The 18,977-nt window shown below is 52.8% G+C and overlaps 1 protein-coding gene across 1 annotated transcript in view; it reads left to right on the top strand.

Moving 5' to 3' along the window:
- TMEM212 (transmembrane protein 212) overlaps positions 1 to 13,780 on the top strand; it is a 22,835-nt gene extending 9,055 nt beyond the window's left edge. The window contains exons 3-8 of the mRNA XM_078882799.1: positions 8,269 to 8,446; positions 9,731 to 9,790; positions 10,449 to 10,625; positions 11,721 to 11,867; positions 13,498 to 13,530; positions 13,592 to 13,780. Coding sequence (XP_078738925.1) covers positions 8,269 to 8,446; positions 9,731 to 9,790; positions 10,449 to 10,625; positions 11,721 to 11,867; positions 13,498 to 13,524 — 589 coding nt within the window. The 3' untranslated portion in view covers positions 13,525 to 13,530; positions 13,592 to 13,780. The remainder of the gene's footprint in view (positions 1 to 8,268; positions 8,447 to 9,730; positions 9,791 to 10,448; positions 10,626 to 11,720; positions 11,868 to 13,497; positions 13,531 to 13,591) is intronic.
- The last annotated feature ends 5,197 nt before the right edge of the window (positions 13,781 to 18,977 follow it).

The following is an 18,977-nucleotide window of genomic DNA, read 5'->3' as shown; positions in this document are numbered from 1 at the left end:
GTGAGTCTGTGTGTCTCTGTGTGAGTCTGTGGGTCTCTGTGTGAGTCTGTGGGTCTCTGTGTGAGTCTGTGGGTCTCTGTGTGAGTCTGTGTCTCTGTGTGAGTCTGTGTGTCTCTGTGTGAGTCTGTGGGTCTCTGTGTGAGTCTGTGTGAGTCTGTGTGAGTCTATGGGTCTCTGTGTGAGTCTGTGGGTCTCTGTGTGAGTCTGTGTGTCTCTGTGTGAGTCTGTGGGTCTCTGTGTGAGTCTGTGTGAGTCTGTGGGTCTCTGTGTGAGTCTGTGGGTCTCTGTGTGAGTCTGTGGGTCTCTGTGTGAGTCTGTGTGTCTCTGTGTGAGTCTGTGGGTCTCTGTGTGAGTCTGTGGGTCTCTGTGTGAGTCTGTGGGTCTCTGTGTGAGTCTGTGGGTCTCTGTGTGAGTCTTTGGGTCTCTGTGTGAGTCTGTGGGCCTCTGTGTGAGTCTGTGGGCCTCTGTGTGAGTCTGTGGGCCTCTGTGTGAGTCTGTGGGTCTCTGTGTGAGTCTGTGGGTCTCTGTGTGAGTCTGTGGGTCTCTGTGTGAGTCTGTGGGTCTCTGTGTGAATCTGTGGGTCTCTGTGTGAGTCTGTGGGCCTCTGTGTGAGTCTGTGGGTCTCTGTGTGAGTCTGTGGGTCTCTGTGTGAGTCTGTGGGCCTCTGTGTGAGTCTGTGGGTCTCTGTGTGAGTCTGTGGGTCTCTGTGTGAGTCTGTGGGCCTCTGTGTGAGTCTGTGGGCCTCTGTGTGAGTCTGTGGGTCTCTGTGTGAGTCTGTGGGTCTCTGTGTGAGTCTGTGGGTCTCTGTGTCAGTCTGTGGGTCTCTGTGTGAGTCTGTGGGTCTCTGTGTGAATCTGTGGGTCTCTGTGTGAGTCTGTGGGCCTCTGTGTGAGTCTGTGGGTCTCTGTGTGAGTCTGTGGGTCTCTGTGTGAGTCTGTGGTCCTCTGTGTGAGTCTACGGGTCTCTGTGTGAGTCTACAAGTCTCTGTGTGAGTCTGTGGGTCTCTGTGTGAGTCTGTGGGTCTCTGTGTGAGTCTATGGGTCTCTGTGTGAGTCTGTGGGTCTCTGTGTGAGTGTGTGGGTCTCTGTGTAAGTCTGTGGGTGTCTGTACGAGTCTGTGGGTCTCTGTGTGAGTCTGTGGGTCTCTGTGTGAGTCTATGGGTCTCTGTGTGAGTCTGTGGGTCTCTGTGTGAGTCTGTGGGTCTATGTATGAGTCTGTGGGTCTCTGTGTGAGTCTGTGGGTCTCTGTGTGAGTCTATGGGTCTCTGTGTGAGTCTGTGGGTCTCTGTGTGAGTCTATGGGTCTCTGTGTGAGCCTGTGGGTCTCTGTGTGAGTCAATGGGTCTCTGTGTGAGTCTATGGGTCTCTGTGTGAGTCTATGGGTCTCTGTGTGAGTCTGTGGGTCTCTGTGTGAGTGTGAGTCTGTGGGTCTCTGTGTGAGTCTGTGGGTCTCTGTGTGAGTCTGTGGGTCTCTGTGTGAGTCTATGGGTCTCTGTGTGAGTCTGTGGGTCTCTGTGTCAGTCAATGGGTCTCTGTGTGAGTCTATGGGTCTCTGTGTGAGTCTATGGGTCTCTGTGTGAGTCTGTGGGTCTCTGTGTGAGTGTGAGTCTGTGGGTCTCTGTGTGAGTCTGTGGGTCTCTGTGTGAGTCTGTGGGTCTCTGTGTGAGTCTATGGGTCTCTGTGTGAGCCTGTGGGTATCTGTGTGAGTCTATGGGTCTCTGTGTGAGTCTATGGGTCTCTGTGTGAGTCTGTGGGTCTCTGTGTGAGTGTGAGTCTGTGGGTCTCTGTGTGAGTCTGTGGGTCTCTGTGTGAGTCTATGGGTCTCTGTGTGAGTCTGTGGGTCTCTGTGTGAGTCTATGGGTCTCTGTGTGAGTTTATGGGTCTCTGTGTGAGTCTGTGGGTCTCTGTGTGAGTCTGTGTGTCTCTGTGTGAGTCTGTGGGTCTCTGTGTGAGTCTGTGGGTCTCTGTGTGAGTCTGTGGGTCTCTGTGTGAGTCTGTGGGTCTCTGTGTGAGTCTGTGGGTCTCTGTGTGAGTCTGTGGGTCTCTGTGTGAGTCTGTGGGTCTCTGTGTGAGTCTGTGGGTCTCTGTGTGTGTCTGTGGGTCTCTGTGTGAGTCTGTGGGTCTCTGTGTGAGTCTGTGTGTCTCTGTGTGAGTCTGTGGGTCTCTGTGTGAGTCTAATGGTCTCTGCGTGAGTTTGTGGGTCTCTGTGTGAGTCTGTGGGTCTCTGTGTGAGTCTGTGGGTCTCTGTGTGAGTCTGTGGGTGTCTGTGTGAGTCTGTGGGTCTCTGTGTGAGTCTTTGGGTCTCTGTGTGAGTCTGTGGGCCTCTGTGTGAGTCTGTGGGCCTCTGTGTGAGTCTGTGGGCCTCTGTGTGAGTCTGTGGGTCTCTGTGTGAGTCTGTGGGTCTCTGTGTGAGTCTGTGGGTCTCTGTGTGAGTCTGTGGGTCTCTGTGTGAATCTGTGGGTCTCTGTGTGAGTCTGTGGGCCTCTGTGTGAGTCTGTGGGTCTCTGTGTGAGTCTGTGGGTCTCTGTGTGAGTCTGTGGGTCTCTGTGTGAGTCTGTGGGTCTCTGTGTGAGTCTATGGGTCTCTGTGTGAGCCTGTGGGTCTCTGTGTGAGTCAATGGGTCTCTGTGTGAGTCTATGGGTCTCTGTGTGAGTCTATGGGTCTCTGTGTGAGTCTGTGGGTCTCTGTGTGAGTGTGAGTCTGTGGGTCTCTGTGTGAGTCTGTGGGTCTCTGTGTGAGTCTGTGGGTCTCTGTGTGAGTCTATGGGTCTCTGTGTGAGTCTGTGGGTCTCTGTGTCAGTCAATGGGTCTCTGTGTGAGTCTATGGGTCTCTGTGTGAGTCTATGGGTCTCTGTGTGAGTCTGTGGGTCTCTGTGTGAGTGTGAGTCTGTGGGTCTCTGTGTGAGTCTGTGGGTCTCTGTGTGAGTCTGTGGGTCTCTGTGTGAGTCTATGGGTCTCTGTGTGAGCCTGTGGGTATCTGTGTGAGTCTATGGGTCTCTGTGTGAGTCTATGGGTCTCTGTGTGAGTCTGTGGGTCTCTGTGTGAGTGTGAGTCTGTGGGTCTCTGTGTGAGTCTGTGGGTCTCTGTGTGAGTCTATGGGTCTCTGTGTGAGTCTGTGGGTCTCTGTGTGAGTCTATGGGTCTCTGTGTGAGTTTATGGGTCTCTGTGTGAGTCTGTGGGTCTCTGTGTGAGTCTGTGTGTCTCTGTGTGAGTCTGTGGGTCTCTGTGTGAGTCTGTGGGTCTCTGTGTGAGTCTGTGGGTCTCTGTGTGAGTCTGTGGGTCTCTGTGTGAGTCTGTGGGTCTCTGTGTGAGTCTGTGGGTCTCTGTGTGTGTCTGTGGGTCTCTGTGTGAGTCTGTGGGTCTCTGTGTGAGTCTGTGTGTCTCTGTGTGAGTCTGTGGGTCTCTGTGTGAGTCTAATGGTCTCTGCGTGAGTTTGTGGGTCTCTGTGTGAGTCTGTGGGTCTCTGTGTGAGTCTGTGGGTCTCTGTGTGAGTCTGTGGGTGTCTGTGTGAGTCTGTGGGTCTCTGTGTGAGTCTTTGGGTCTCTGTGTGAGTCTGTGGGCCTCTGTGTGAGTCTGTGGGCCTCTGTGTGAGTCTGTGGGCCTCTGTGTGAGTCTGTGGGTCTCTGTGTGAGTCTGTGGGTCTCTGTGTGAGTCTGTGGGTCTCTGTGTGAGTCTGTGGGTCTCTGTGTGAATCTGTGGGTCTCTGTGTGAGTCTGTGGGCCTCTGTGTGAGTCTGTGGGTCTCTGTGTGAGTCTGTGGGTCTCTGTGTGAGTCTGTGGGCCTCTGTGTGAGTCTGTGGGTCTCTGTGTGAGTCTGTGGGTCTCTGTGTGAGTCTGTGGGCCTCTGTGTGAGTCTGCGGGCCTCTGTGTGAGTCTGTGGGTCTCTGTGTGAGTCTGTGGGTCTCTGTGTGAGTCTGTGGGTCTCTGTGTCAGTCTGTGGGTCTCTGTGTGAGTCTGTGGGTCTCTGTGTGAATCTGTGGGTCTCTGTGTGAGTCTGTGGGCCTCTGTGTGAGTCTGTGGGTCTCTGTGTGAGTCTGTGGGTCTCTGTGTGAGTCTGTGGTCCTCTGTGTGAGTCTACGGGTCTCTGTGTGAGTCTACAAGTCTCTGTGTGAGTCTGTGGGTCTCTGTGTGAGTCTGTGGGTCTCTGTGTGAGTCTATGGGTCTCTGTGTGAGTCTGTGGGTCTCTGTGTGAGTGTGTGGGTCTCTGTGTAAGTCTGTGGGTGTCTGTACGAGTCTGTGGGTCTCTGTGTGAGTCTGTGGGTCTCTGTGTGAGTCTATGGGTCTCTGTGTGAGTCTGTGGGTCTCTGTGTGAGTCTGTGGGTCTATGTATGAGTCTGTGGGTCTCTGTGTGAGTCTGTGGGTCTCTGTGTGAGTCTATGGGTCTCTGTGTGAGTCTGTGGGTCTCTGTGTGAGTCTATGGGTCTCTGTGTGAGCCTGTGGGTCTCTGTGTGAGTCAATGGGTCTCTGTGTGAGTCTATGGGTCTCTGTGTGAGTCTATGGGTCTCTGTGTGAGTCTGTGGGTCTCTGTGTGAGTGTGAGTCTGTGGGTCTCTGTGTGAGTCTGTGGGTCTCTGTGTGAGTCTGTGGGTCTCTGTGTGAGTCTATGGGTCTCTGTGTGAGTCTGTGGGTCTCTGTGTCAGTCAATGGGTCTCTGTGTGAGTCTATGGGTCTCTGTGTGAGTCTATGGGTCTCTGTGTGAGTCTGTGGGTCTCTGTGTGAGTGTGAGTCTGTGGGTCTCTGTGTGAGTCTGTGGGTCTCTGTGTGAGTCTGTGGGTCTCTGTGTGAGTCTATGGGTCTCTGTGTGAGCCTGTGGGTATCTGTGTGAGTCTATGGGTCTCTGTGTGAGTCTATGGGTCTCTGTGTGAGTCTGTGGGTCTCTGTGTGAGTGTGAGTCTGTGGGTCTCTGTGTGAGTCTGTGGGTCTCTGTGTGAGTCTATGGGTCTCTGTGTGAGTCTGTGGGTCTCTGTGTGAGTCTATGGGTCTCTGTGTGAGTTTATGGGTCTCTGTGTGAGTCTATGGGTCTCTGTGTGAGCCTGTGGGTCTCTGTGTGAGTCTATGGGTCTCTGTGTGAGTCTATGGGTCTCTGTGTGAGTCTGTGGGTCTCTATGTGAGTCTGTGGGTCTCTGTGTGAGTCTGTGGGTCTCTGTGTGAGTCTATGGGTTTCTGTGTGAGTCTGTGGGTCTCTGTGTGAGTCTGTGGGTCTCTGTGTGAGTCTATGGGTCTCTGTGTGAGTCTACAAGTCTCTGTGTGAGTCTGTGGGTCTCTGTGTGAGTCTGTGGGTCTCTGTGTGAGTCTATGGGTCTCTGTGTGAGTCTGTGGGTCTCTGTGTGAGTGTGTGGGTCTCTGTGTAAGTCTGTGGGTGTCTGTACGAGTCTGTGGGTCTCTGTGTGAGTCTGTGGGTCTCTGTGTGAGTCTATGGGTCTCTGTGTGAGTCTGTGGGTCTCTGTGTGAGTCTGTGGGTCTATGTATGAGTCTGTGGGTCTCTGTGTGAGTCTGTGGGTCTCTGTGTGAGTCTATGGGTCTCTGTGTGAGTCTGTGGGTCTCTGTGTGAGTCTATGGGTCTCTGTGTGAGCCTGTGGGTCTCTGTGTGAGTCAATGGGTCTCTGTGTGAGTCTATGGGTCTCTGTGTGAGTCTATGGGTCTCTGTGTGAGTCTGTGGGTCTCTGTGTGAGTGTGAGTCTGTGGGTCTCTGTGTGAGTCTGTGGGTCTCTGTGTGAGTCTGTGGGTCTCTGTGTGAGTCTATGGGTCTCTGTGTGAGTCTGTGGGTCTCTGTGTCAGTCAATGGGTCTCTGTGTGAGTCTATGGGTCTCTGTGTGAGTCTATGGGTCTCTGTGTGAGTCTGTGGGTCTCTGTGTGAGTGTGAGTCTGTGGGTCTCTGTGTGAGTCTGTGGGTCTCTGTGTGAGTCTGTGGGTCTCTGTGTGAGTCTATGGGTCTCTGTGTGAGTCTGTGGGTCTCTGTGTGAGTGTGAGTCTGTGGGTCTCTGTGTGAGTCTATGGGTCTCTGTGTGAGTCTGTGGGTCTCTGTGTGAGTGTGAGTCTGTGGGTCTCTGTGTGAGTCTGTGGGTCTCTGTGTGAGTCTATGGGTCTCTGTGTGAGTCTGTGGGTCTCTGTGTGAGTCTATGGGTCTCTGTGTGAGTTTATGGGTCTCTGTGTGAGTCTATGGGTCTCTGTGTGAGCCTGTGGGTCTCTGTGTGAGTCTATGGGTCTCTGTGTGAGTCTATGGGTCTCTGTGTGAGTCTGTGGGTCTCTATGTGAGTCTGTGGGTCTCTGTGTGAGTCTGTGGGTCTCTGTGTGAGTCTATGGGTCTCTGTGTGAGTCTGTGGGTCTCTGTGTGAGTCTGTGGGTCTCTGTGTGAGTCTATGGGTCTCTGTGTGAGTCTATGGGTCTCTGTGTGAGCCTGTGGGTCTCTGTGTGAGTCTGTGGGTCCCTGTGTGAGTCTATGGGTCTCTGTGTGAGTCTGTGGGTCTCTGTGTGTGTCTGTGGGTCTCTGTGTGAGTCTGTGGGAGGATGTGGAGCTGAGTGGACTTGCCGATGACTCGTACCAGCGGTGTCAAGATCGGCCTCTGTGGAGGAGGCTCGTGAAGGACGCTACTGGGGAGTTTGAAGCAGTCGCCCTCCAACAACAACGGAGGGCGGAGGAGCGACGCTCACAACAACGAGCGGAGTGCCGGTGGATACAATTGCGCGAGTTGGCACAGCTGGTGGTGCATCTGCCGGTCATCTCAGTCACCTCATGTCACCTGCTGGGTCTGTCCCGTGACCTCCTGCACCTAGCCTGGCACAGTAGGGGTCACAGGTGGTGGTGCATCTGCCGGTCATCTCAGTCAATCAACCCACGGCACCTGCTGGGTCTGTCCCGTGACCTCCTGTCACGTGGCCTCAAAGTGCACCTAGCCTGGCACGGGCGCCCTGGTGACGTCATCGCCACTTAGTGGCGAATATTGACAGGCTGCGTGTCTCTGTGTGTGCAGGGCTCTGTGGCTCAGTGGATACATCTGTGTCTCTGTGTGTGCAGGGCTCTGTGTCTCTGTGTGTCTCTGTGTGTGCAGGGCTGTGTGGCTCAGTGGAGACATCTGTGTCTCTGTGTGTGCAGGCCTGTGTGTGTCTCTGTGGAGACATCTGTATCTGTGTGTGCAGGCCTGTGTGTGTCTCTGTGGAGACATCTGTGTCTCTGTGTGTGCAGGGCTGTGTCTCTGTGTGTGCAGGGCTGTGTCTGTGTGTGTCTCTGTGAAGACATCTGTGTCTCTGTGAGTGCAGGGCTGTGTGGCTCAGTGGAGACCAGGGGTGTGTGTCTCTGTGTATACGCATGGCTGTGTGTCTCAGTGGAGACATCTGTGTATCTGTGGAGACATCTGTGTCTCTGTGTGTGCAGGGCGGTGTTTCTGTGTGTCCCTGTGTGTCTCTGTGTGTCTGTGTGTGCAGGGTTGTGAGTGTCTCTGTGTGTGTCTCTGTGTGTGCAGGGCTCTGTGTCTCTGTGTGTGCAGGGCGGTGTCTCTTGTGTGTCCCTGTGTGTCTCTGTGTGTGCAGGGCTGTGTCTCTGTGTGTGCAGGGCGGTGTCTCTGTGTGTACGCATGGCGGTGCTGTGTCCAGGCTGGGCCCTGGTGAGTCTCGGCACGCTGAGTGTCTCTGTGTGTGTCTCTGTGTGTGCAGGGCTGTGTCTCTGTGTGTCTGTGTGTATGTGTATCTCTGTGTGTGCAAGGCTGTGTGTCTCTGTGTGTGCAGGGCGGTGTCTCTGTGTGTACGCATGGCGGTGCTGTGTCCAGGCTGGGCCCTGGTGAGTCTCGGCACGCTGAGTGTCTCTGTGTGTGTCTCTGTGTGTGTCTCTGTGTGTGCAGGCCTGTGTCTCTGTGTCTGCAGGGCTGTGTCTCTGTGTGTGTCTCTGTGTCTGCAGGGCTGTGTCTCTGTGTATCCCTGTGTGTCTCTGTGTGCACGCATGGCTCTGTGTGGCGCAGTGGAGACATCTGTGTCTCTGTGTGTGCAGGCCTGTGTGTCTCTGTGTGTCTGCATGGCGGTGCTGTGCCCAGGCTGGGCCCTGGTGAGTCTCGGCACGCTGAGTGTCTCTGTGTGTGTCTCTGTGTGTGTGTGTCTGTGTGTCTCTGTGTGTGCAGGGCTGTGTGTCTCTGTGTGTGTCTCTGTGTGTGCAGGGCTGTGTGTCTCTGTGTGTCTGCATGGCGGTGCTGTGCCCAGGCTGGGCCCTGGAGAGTCTCGGCACGCTGAGTGTCTCTGTGTGTCTGTGTGTCTCTGTGTGTGTCTGTGTGTCTCTGTGTGTGCAGGGCGGTGTCTCTGTGTGCGCGCATGGCGGTGCTGTGCCCAGGCTGGGCCCTGGTGAGTCTCGGCACGCTGAGTGTCGTCTCAGGAGTCATCGCCTTCTTCCCGGGTCTCAGTCTGCAGACGCAGCAGTTCGTAGCGTGGAGCAGCCGCGTCGCCTGCCCAGTGTGGGCCGGCCTCATGGTGAGGCCTCTCACTCACCACGCTCACCATGCCACACTCACCTAAAACTCACCACGCTCACCATGCCACACTCACATAAAACTCACCACGCTCACCATGCCACACTCACCTAAAACTCACCACGCTCACCATGCCATGCTCACCTAAAACTCACCACACTCACCTAAAACTCACCACGCTCACCATGCCACACTCACCTAAAACTCACCACACTCACCATGCAAGACTCACCTAAAACTCACCACGCTCACCATGCAAGACTCACCTAAAACTCACCACACTCACCATGCCACACTTACCTAAAACTCACCACGCTCACCATGCAAAACTCACCACACTCACCACGCTCACCATGCAAGACTCACCTAAAACTCACCACATTCACCATGCCACACTCACCTAAAACTCACCACGCTCACCATGCCATGCTCACCTAAAACTCACCACACTCACCTAAAACTCACCACGCTCACCATGCCACACTCACCTAAAACTCACCACACTCACCATGCAAGACTCACCTAAAACTCACCACGCTCACCATGCAAGACTCACCTAAAACTCACCACACTCACCATGCCACACTTACCTAAAACTCACCACGCTCACCATGCAAAACTCACCACACTCACCACGCTCACCATGCCACAATCACCTAAAACTCACCACACTCACCTAAAACTCACCACGCTCACCATGCCACACTCACCTAAAACTCACCATGCCACGCTCACCACACTCACCACGCTCACCATACCACGCTCACCATGCCACGCTCACCTAAAACTCACCACGCTCAAAATGCCACGCTCACCTAAAACTCACCACGCTCACCATGCCACGCTCACCACACTCACCACTCACCTAAAACTCACCACGCAAAACTCACCACACTCACCATGCAAGACTCACCACACAAAACTCACCCTCCTCACCACACAAAACTCACCACACTCACCATGGTGCCGATGACGGTGGTGTTGGTGGGTAGTGATGGCGGTCATGTCGACGGTGATGATTTTGTTGGCGGTTGTGGGAAACAAGGGGGGATGTTGATGGTGCTGATAATGGTGGTGATGGTAGTGATGTGGGTGCTGATGGTGGTGATGATGATGGTGTTGGTGATGTTGATGGTGCTGATGGTGGTGATGTTGATGGTAGTGATGGTGGTTATGATGGTGATGTTAGTGATGGTGATGATGGTGGTGATGATGGTGGTGATGTTGATGGTAGTGATGTGGGTGCTGATGGTGGTGATGGTGTTGGTGATGGTGTTGTCTGCAGGCTGTGTGCGCTGGCGCTGTGACTGTGAGATCCGGACTCAGGAAGCGGACACGCTCACTGGTGAAACACCACCACAATCATCGCCACCACCATCATTATCACCATCATCACCATCACCACCATCATCACCACCATCACCACCATCATCACCATCATCACCATCATCACCACCATCACCATCACCACCATCACCATCATCATCACCACCATCACCACCACCATCATCATCACCACCATCACCATCATCACCATCACCACAATCATCGCCATGACCATCATCACCACCACCACCATCATCACCACCACCACCATCATCACCACCACCATCATCACCACCACCACCACCATCATCATCATCATCACCACCATCACGACCACAATCATCACCATAACCACCATCACCACCACCACCATCATCATCATCACAATCATCACCACCATCATCACCATCATCATCACCACCACCATCATCACGACCACAATCATCACCATCACCACCACCATCATCATCATCACCATCATCATCATCATCACCACCATCACGACCACAATCACCACCATCACGACCACAATCATCACCATCACCACCACCATCACCACCATCATCACCATCACCACCACCACCACCATCATCATCACCACCACCATCACCACCACAATCACCACCACCACCACCACCATCATCACCGTCCCCCCCGGTGTGCCCCTCCCCACGCAGGCCGAGGCTTCGTGTGCTCTCTGCGTGCTGAGTGCGGCCTGCAGTGTCCCCCACCTGTCCCTGGCGCTCTGCTCGCTGCTCATGGGCCCCCTGTGCCGCTACTCGCACGCCGGCGTGGCCGGGACCGCCTACCTGGGCCAGGCCGTGCGCTGGCCATACCCCTACGCCCTGTGGCAGGTGACGGCACGCGCAGAAATACACACACACCGCTCCACGGGAGACCACCACCACGACTCTCACCACGACACTCACCACGACTCTCACCACCACTCACCGTGAGAACACCACCACTCTCACCACCACTCACCACTCGCCGTGAGAACACCACCACTCACCACGACTCTCACCACCACTCTCACCACCACCACTCACCACCACCACTCTCATCACCACTCTCACCACCACTCACACCACCACTCTCATCACCACTCTCACCACCACCACTCTCACCACCACGACTCTCACCACCACTCTCACCACGACACTCACACCACCACTCTCACCACCACTCACCACCACTCTCATCACCACCACTCACCACCACCACTCTCACCACGACATCATTCGGCGAGGCACCACTCACCACCACCACTCACCACAACACTCTCTTCACAACACTCACGACTCACCACGCCACTCGCAGGGTCACTCACAGCGCTCCTTACCCCCCCCACCCCCCCACTCGCCACTCAGCCGGTCGGCACTCGCTATACCGGTGAAGGACTCTCACGACGCAAGCACGCCACGTCACCCCCTTGTCCACCCCCGTGTCCACCCCCGTGTCCCTCCCCTTGTCCCCCCCACGCGTCCACCCCCGTGTCCATCCGTGTCCCTCCGCTTGTCCCCCCCACGCGTCCACCCCCGTGTCCACCACGCGTCCACCTCGTGTCTACCACGCGTCCACCCCCGTGTCCCTCCCCTTGTCCCCCCCTTGTCCACCCCGTGTCCACCACGCGTCCCTCCCCGTGTCCCCCCCTTGTGCACCCCGTGTCCACCACGCGTCCACCCCCGTGTCCCTCCCCTTGTCCACCACCGTGTCCCTCCCCGTGTCCCCCCCTTGTCCACCCCCGTGTCCACCCGTGTCCCCCCCTTGTCCACCCCCGTGTCCACCCGTGTCCCCCCCTTGTCCACCCCGTGTCCACCACGCGTCCACCACGCGTCCCCCCCTTGTCCACCCCCGTGTCCCCCCAGTGTCCACCCCGTGTCCACCACGCGTCCACCCCCGTGTCACCCCCCCGTGCCCCCCCACGTCTCTCCCCCCCCCCCCCCCAGGAGACGAGGACGTACTGCGTGGAGCCGCTGGGGGCCGAGTGGCAGCACCTGGCGCTGCAGGTCCTGGACGCGGCGTTGGCCACCTCCGAGTTTGTGATCGCGCTCGCAGCCTGCGTGGGGCAGGGACGACGCCTGTTCCGCTCGCGGGTAACAACCAACAGCCAACAGCCCCCAGTCCTGTCTGTGTGGAGCGTCTAGAGCAGGGGTCGGCAACCAAAATAACAAGAAGAGCCATTTCTTCCCAATTCGGTACAAAATTCAGTATTTCAAGAGCCGCAATGCATCTGAGTACATATACTGTACTCACGTACATATCGTCAAGAAGCAGCCCGCAAAGAGCCGCATGCGGCTCCGGAGCCGTAGGTTGCCGACCCCTGGTCTAGAGTGTCTGTCTGAATGGAGCGTCTGTCTGTCTGGAGGATCTGTCTGTCTGTGTCTGGAGCGTCTAGAGCGTCTGTCTGTCGCGTCTGTCTGTGTCTGTCTGTATGTCTGGTCTGTCTGTCTGTCGCGTCTGTCTGTATGTCTGGTCTGTCTGACTGTCTGTCTGGAGCGTCTAGAGCGTCTGTCTGGAGCGTCTGTCTGTCAGAATTGCAAATAAGTCTTCCTGCTCCGGTCTCATCATCGCCACCATCACCACCGCCATCATCACCACCGCCACCATCACCACCGCCACCACCACCACCACCATCACCACCACCACCATCATCACCACCACCACCATCACCACCACCACCATCATCATCACCACCACCATCATCATCATCACCACCATCACCACCACCACCACCATCACCACCACCACCACCACCATCACCATCACCACCATCACCACCACCACCACCACCATCACCATCATCACCACCACCATCACCACCACCACCACCATCACCACCACCACATATTTTCAGATTAACGTAATCCATTTTAACCTCCGAGTAGCACGGTTGGCTACGTACGCTGTGAAAGAATTTCAACATACGTACACACTACGATACACTATGCTACTATACACTATACACTACACTTGGATACACTACACCTCCCTCTGATCTTCGCAGCTGATAGGATCACAGTGATCAACCGCGATTAACACATCCGGTAAATATGTCGTGCATATTTTGTTCCGATTACCAATCCATTAATGTGCACGTGATTGCAGACAGTCTTCGACTCACGAACACATTCACTTACAAACGGCCGCACTTAACGTACACACTTACCAACGAGCCAGCTTACGAATGCCCGGATTATAAAAGACCACAATTACCAACGCCCGATTTACGAACACCCGACTTACGAATTGCCTGACTTACGAACACATTCACTTACCAACGCCCGCTCTTACAAAGACATCCACTTACCAACGCCCACAATTACCAACGCCCGATTTACGAACACCGACTTACGAACGCCTGACTTACGTACACATGCACTTACCAACGAACACACTTACCAACGAACACACTTACCAACGCCTGACTCACGAACACATTCACTTACCAACACCCGCACTTAACATACACACTCACCAACGCCTGACTTATGTACACATGCACTTATCAACACCCACACTTACCATCACCACCACCACCATCACCACCACCATCATCATCATCACCACCATCACCACCACCACCACCATCACCACCACCACCACCATCATCATCATCATCATCACCACCACCACCACCATCACCACCACCACCACCACCATCACCATCACCACCGCCACGCTGCCAAACGAACGCCCTCTGCGTCCCCGTCTTTTGTCTTCCAGAACAAGGTGCGCAACCACGTGTGGTGAGCGAACAACGTGGTGAGCGAACAACGTGGTGAGCGAACAACGTGGTGAGCGAGCGTGGTGAGCGAACGTGGTGAGCGAACGTGGTGAGCGTGGCACCACGACGAGGAGGAGGAGGGGGGGGGGTGGAGACGCTGGCGCGCGACCCTCCGGACCAACGCTGCAAGTGCTCGTCTCCCGCACGCGTCACCGCTGCTACCCCCCCCCCACTCCCCCGTCACACACACACGCACAGACACACACGCACAGACACGCACACACACACAGACACACGCACACAGACACACGCGCACACACACGCGCGCGCACACACACACGCGCGCACACGCACGCACAGACACACGCGCACACAGACACGCACACGCACGCGCGCGCACACACACAAGCACACAGACACACACACACGCGCACACGCACACGCACACACACACACACGTGCGCACGCGAGTATAGTCCATAGCCGTCAACCCCTTGTCAGCGCCCTTCCATATCACAGACCAATTCAGACCGTGTTGGTTACCCCGTGCCAGTTATACATCTCAAAGTTCATCCTACAAAGTCACTATACACTACACTATACACTACACTGAACTACTATTAACTACACTATACACTACTATACACTCCACTATACACTACACAACTATACACTACACTATATACTACTATACACTACACTATATACTACTATACACTACACTATATACTACTATACACTTCACTACTATACACTACACTATATACTACTATATACTACACTACTATACACTACACTACTATACACTACACTATATACTACTATACACTTCACTACTATACACTACACTATATACTACTATACACTACACTACTATACACTTCACTACTATACACTACACTACTATACACTACACTATATACTACTATACACTACACTACTATACACTACACTATATACTACTATACACTACACTACTATACACTACACTATATACTACTATACACTTCACTACTATACACTACACTATATACTACTATACACTACTATACACTACACTACTATACACTACATTATATACTACTATACACTTCACTACTATACACTACACTATATACCAGAGGTGGGACAAAGTCATTGTTATGCAAGTCCAAGTCGAGTCGCAAGTCATCAAATTCATGACTCGAGTCTGACTCGAGTCCAAGTCACATGACTCGAGTCCACATCTCATAGGTGGGACAAAGTCATTGTTATACAAGTCCAAGTCGAGTCGCAAGTCATCAAATTCATGACTCGAGTCTGACTCGAGTCCAAGTCACATGACTCGAGTCCACATCTCATAGGTGGGACAAAGTCATTGTTATACAAGTCCAAGTCGAGTCGCAAGTCATCAAATTCATGACTCGAGTCTGACTCGAGTCCAAGTCACATGACTCGAGTCCACACCTCTGCTATATACTACTATACACTACACTATATACTACTATACACTACACTACACACTACAATACACTACACTTCTATACCATACCTGTCAACCCCTTAATTAGAGACCAACTCAGGCCTTATTGGTCCCATCACAAGGGAGAAACACAAACAGCCAAAAAAACGTGTGTCCGCATTGAAACGGCTGTACGCCGAATAGACCTGTACACTCAAGTTTCCCTGTACAAGAATCCGGGGTAAACCGTGATGGGTTGACAGCTATGATATACATACAGTACATACACATATATACCCTACTCGTGTGTCTGTGGGCCTCCCCTAGGTCGACTCAGCCTCCTCAGAGTGAGCAGCAATCATCAGCATACATAACATGGTTCGTCAATAACCGCACCCGGGCACTGATCAGCCCTCCCATTGTATCTGCTGTACCAGATAGAAATTCCTCTGGTACAGCCACGCCAGCGACGATGATTTGAACTCGTCCTGGCCCTCCCCTAGGTCGACTCAGCCTATAACGAGTACCTGGGGCGGTGTGTAGTGAGCATCGCCACTGGGGAGACAAAGGCGGCCGGGCGTGGTGCTGGCCACCCACCCCTCGTGTGCCGTGCCGGCTTTCATAATGTGTCCGTTAAACTTCTTTGGTTCTTTCGGTAAAGTCGCGTAGAAAAGAATATAAATTAACTAATAGAATAGGACGTTTCGATTGCAACACAAGCAATGGTCATCAGGTGTGACCGAATGAGAAAGAAACCAAAGCTAGTGGACTTAGAAACGTAACGCAAGACAACACAGAGAGTAGAACTACAATGCAAGACAACACAGAGAGTCGGCTAACACAGCAGTCAACACCCCACGTGGTTGATTACGTTCTTCCAAAGATTGCTACATTTGAGAGAGACAAAACACAGAGACACATAGAAAGACACACAAGCAGAGAGAGACACACACAGAGACACACAGAGAGAGACACACAGACAGACACAGACACACAACATAGACACACAAGCAGAGAGAGACAACACAGACACGGAGACACATAGGAAGACACACAAGCAGAGAGACACACACAGAGACACGCAGAGAGAGACAACACAGAGACACAGACAGACACGCAAGCAGAGGGAGACACACAGAGAGAGACACAGACACACAGAGAGACACACACATAGACACACAGAGAGACACACAAGCAGAGAGAGACACACACAGAGACACAGAGAGGGACACACAACATAGACACACAACATAGACACACAAGTCCCATAGAGACGCATAGACTCCCAGACTCCCAGAGACACAGACTCCCAGAGAGGGACACAGAGACACATAGAGACACAGAGATCAGCATGGTTGGGTACGTACGGTGTAAAGGAAGTTCAACACACGTACGCAGGGGACATGGTCTCGTCACGATAAATAAGTGTTTGTATTAAACGACTGCGGGTGCAACGATCACAGCCTCTCAGCAACAACAAAAACAACAGCCTCTGCCGCCTGTCAACCGCGCTACTCAACTCCATGGCCCAGTTTAGCAACGGAGGCTTTCGACCGCCGATATTCAAGCCGGCGTTTACTCCACAATCTCCTGACCTCCCCCCCCCCCCCAGCAGTTGATGTCGCGCGCGACTTGGCAACTGCAGCCGATCGATCGCCACTAGGGTTGGCGGTGATGTCGCGGGCGCCCGTGCCAGGCTTGGTGCACCACGAGGCCGGAACACTTCGAGTGTGTGGCTCTCGCAAGCTGGCAAGACCGGAAGCAACAGGAGAGCTTCACCATTCTTGCCCGATGAAGCTGATTGTAATTATCAGCGAAACGTCGCACTACTCAAATTTTAAAATGCTGTTGATTCTCTCTTCAGCACACCACCGGTGGGCTAAAGAAGTGAATTAATTTGTCCTTTGAAAAAAACGTGACACATTTTTTACTGTTTGGCCGTGTCGGGTGGTGGAGGGTTACGACACATTTATAAATAACGCGATCTGACCCAAAAACCTTTATTATGAATAATATTGGTCGTGAAAGCCTACGTGTTAAATTGGCAAGAGGTGGTCACGGGGAAGACCCTCCTCCCTCCCCCAATCGTGGCCCGTCACACGATGGGCACGCTACCGTAAACAACAACAAAAAACAACCGCAAGCCACAGCAACAACAACAACGCACCAAATCACAGCACGCACGGCGCCAAAGGCGACCGTGGCAGAGAAACAAAACCCAACAACAACAACCCTAACCCTCTTCTTGGTTCTTTCGGTAAAGTCACGTAGAAGGGAAATAATAAAATAATAAAACATAATAAAATAATTCTCACGACGATTCGGCCACAACGCAAGCAGCCGTCCCTCAGGTGAAGAACAGGTCTGTCGGAAAGACAGCGTCTGAATGAACAGGTCTGTCGGAAAGACAGCGTCTGAATGAACAGGTCTGTCGGAAAGACATCGTCTGAATGAACAGGTCTGTCGGAAAGACAGCGTCTGAATGAACAGGTCTGTCGGAAAGACAGCGTCTGAATGAACAGGTCTGTCGGAAAGACAGCGTCTGAATGAACAGGTCTGTCGGAAAGACATCGTCTGAATGAACAGGTCTGTCGGAAAGACAGCGTCTGAATGAACAGGTCTGTCGGAAAGACAGCGTCTGAATGAACAGGTCTGTCGGAAAGACAGCGTCTGAATGAACAGGTCTGTCGGAAAGACAGCGTCTGAATGAACAGGTCTGTCGGAAAGACAGCGTCTGAATGAACAGGTCTGTCGGAAAGACAGCGTCTGAATGAACAGGTCTGTCGGAAAGACAGCGTCTGAATGAACAGGTCTGTCGGAAAGACAGCGTCTGAATGAACAGGTCTGTCGGAAAGACAGCGTCTGAATGAACAGGTCTGTCGGAAAGACAGCGTCTGAATGAACAGGTCTGTCGGAAAGACAGCGTCTGAATGAACAGGTCTGTCGGAAAGACAGCGTCTGAATGAACAGGTCTGTCGGAAAGACAGCGTCTGAATGAACAGGTCTGTCGGAAAGACAGCGTCTGAATGAACAGGTCTGTCGGAAAGACAGCGTCTGAATGAACAGGTCTGTCGGAAAGACAGCGTCTGAATGAACAGGTCTGTCGGAAAGACAGCGTCTGAATGAAGTTCATTCAGACGCTGTCTTTCCGACAGACCTGTTCTTCACCTGAGGACGGCTGCTTGCGTTGTGGCCGAAACGTCGTGAGAATTGAATCTTATTGTTTTATTTTTATTATTTTATTATTTCCCTTCTACGTGATGACTTTACCGAAAGAGCCAAGAAGATGAATCCCTGCAGTCACGAAAGCTTTAAATCGAAACCCTGATTGGGAAAACGATGAAAAGGCACTCGAGTTGCGTAAACGACACCACGTCGATCTAAATCAGAGTTACATCGATCACTCTCTCTCTCTCCCCTGTCTCTAAAAACAAAATAATCACCGCTGTTGTTGAGTACACAGTAAAACCTCGTCATTTCGGTAATTGATTAAGGATAAATCTGCACGGCTGCGGCTTTTCGGCACGCGCGCGGGCGTGTTGGATAACACTGGTCAACAAAAAAAAAACACATTTTTTTCTGGCCTGGACTTTTGCAGCTGTTCTAGACTAATTTCAGGGTGCCGATTCCAAATCTGATCTCAGATTTGCTCTATCACATCTCATTTTTATGCTATCGGCATACCCCATTTTCATTGATTTTACCCGAAATTAACTCCGTCACTTACGATTGCAAGTTGTTGCGAGTCAGTGACTGCTTTAGTGTTAAAATAAGGTGCTGTGTTTTTAGCATAGTGTGTTTATAATATCATTTTATGTAGATATCCACATTTATTTAATATTTTTCTTCTGCAGTTTTTATTGAAAATGCAATATTTGATCTCTCAAAAACCTGACGTGATAGACAAAAACTGATGCCAGATTTGGAATCAGCACCCCCCCCCAAAATCACCTTACAAACCGTTGGAATACCTTATGCCAGAAAAAGTGTGTTGACCAGTGACATTCATTGTTATTCTTGGAAATGTTCATTACGAGC

This window comes from Lampetra fluviatilis, chromosome 67 (genome assembly GCF_964198595.1).
Source record: "Lampetra fluviatilis chromosome 67, kcLamFluv1.1, whole genome shotgun sequence".
Classification (NCBI taxonomy): Eukaryota; Metazoa; Chordata; class Hyperoartia; order Petromyzontiformes; family Petromyzontidae; genus Lampetra; species Lampetra fluviatilis.
The sequence above is the reverse complement of the archived record's forward strand: the minus strand, read 5'-3'. Positions and strand labels throughout refer to the sequence as shown.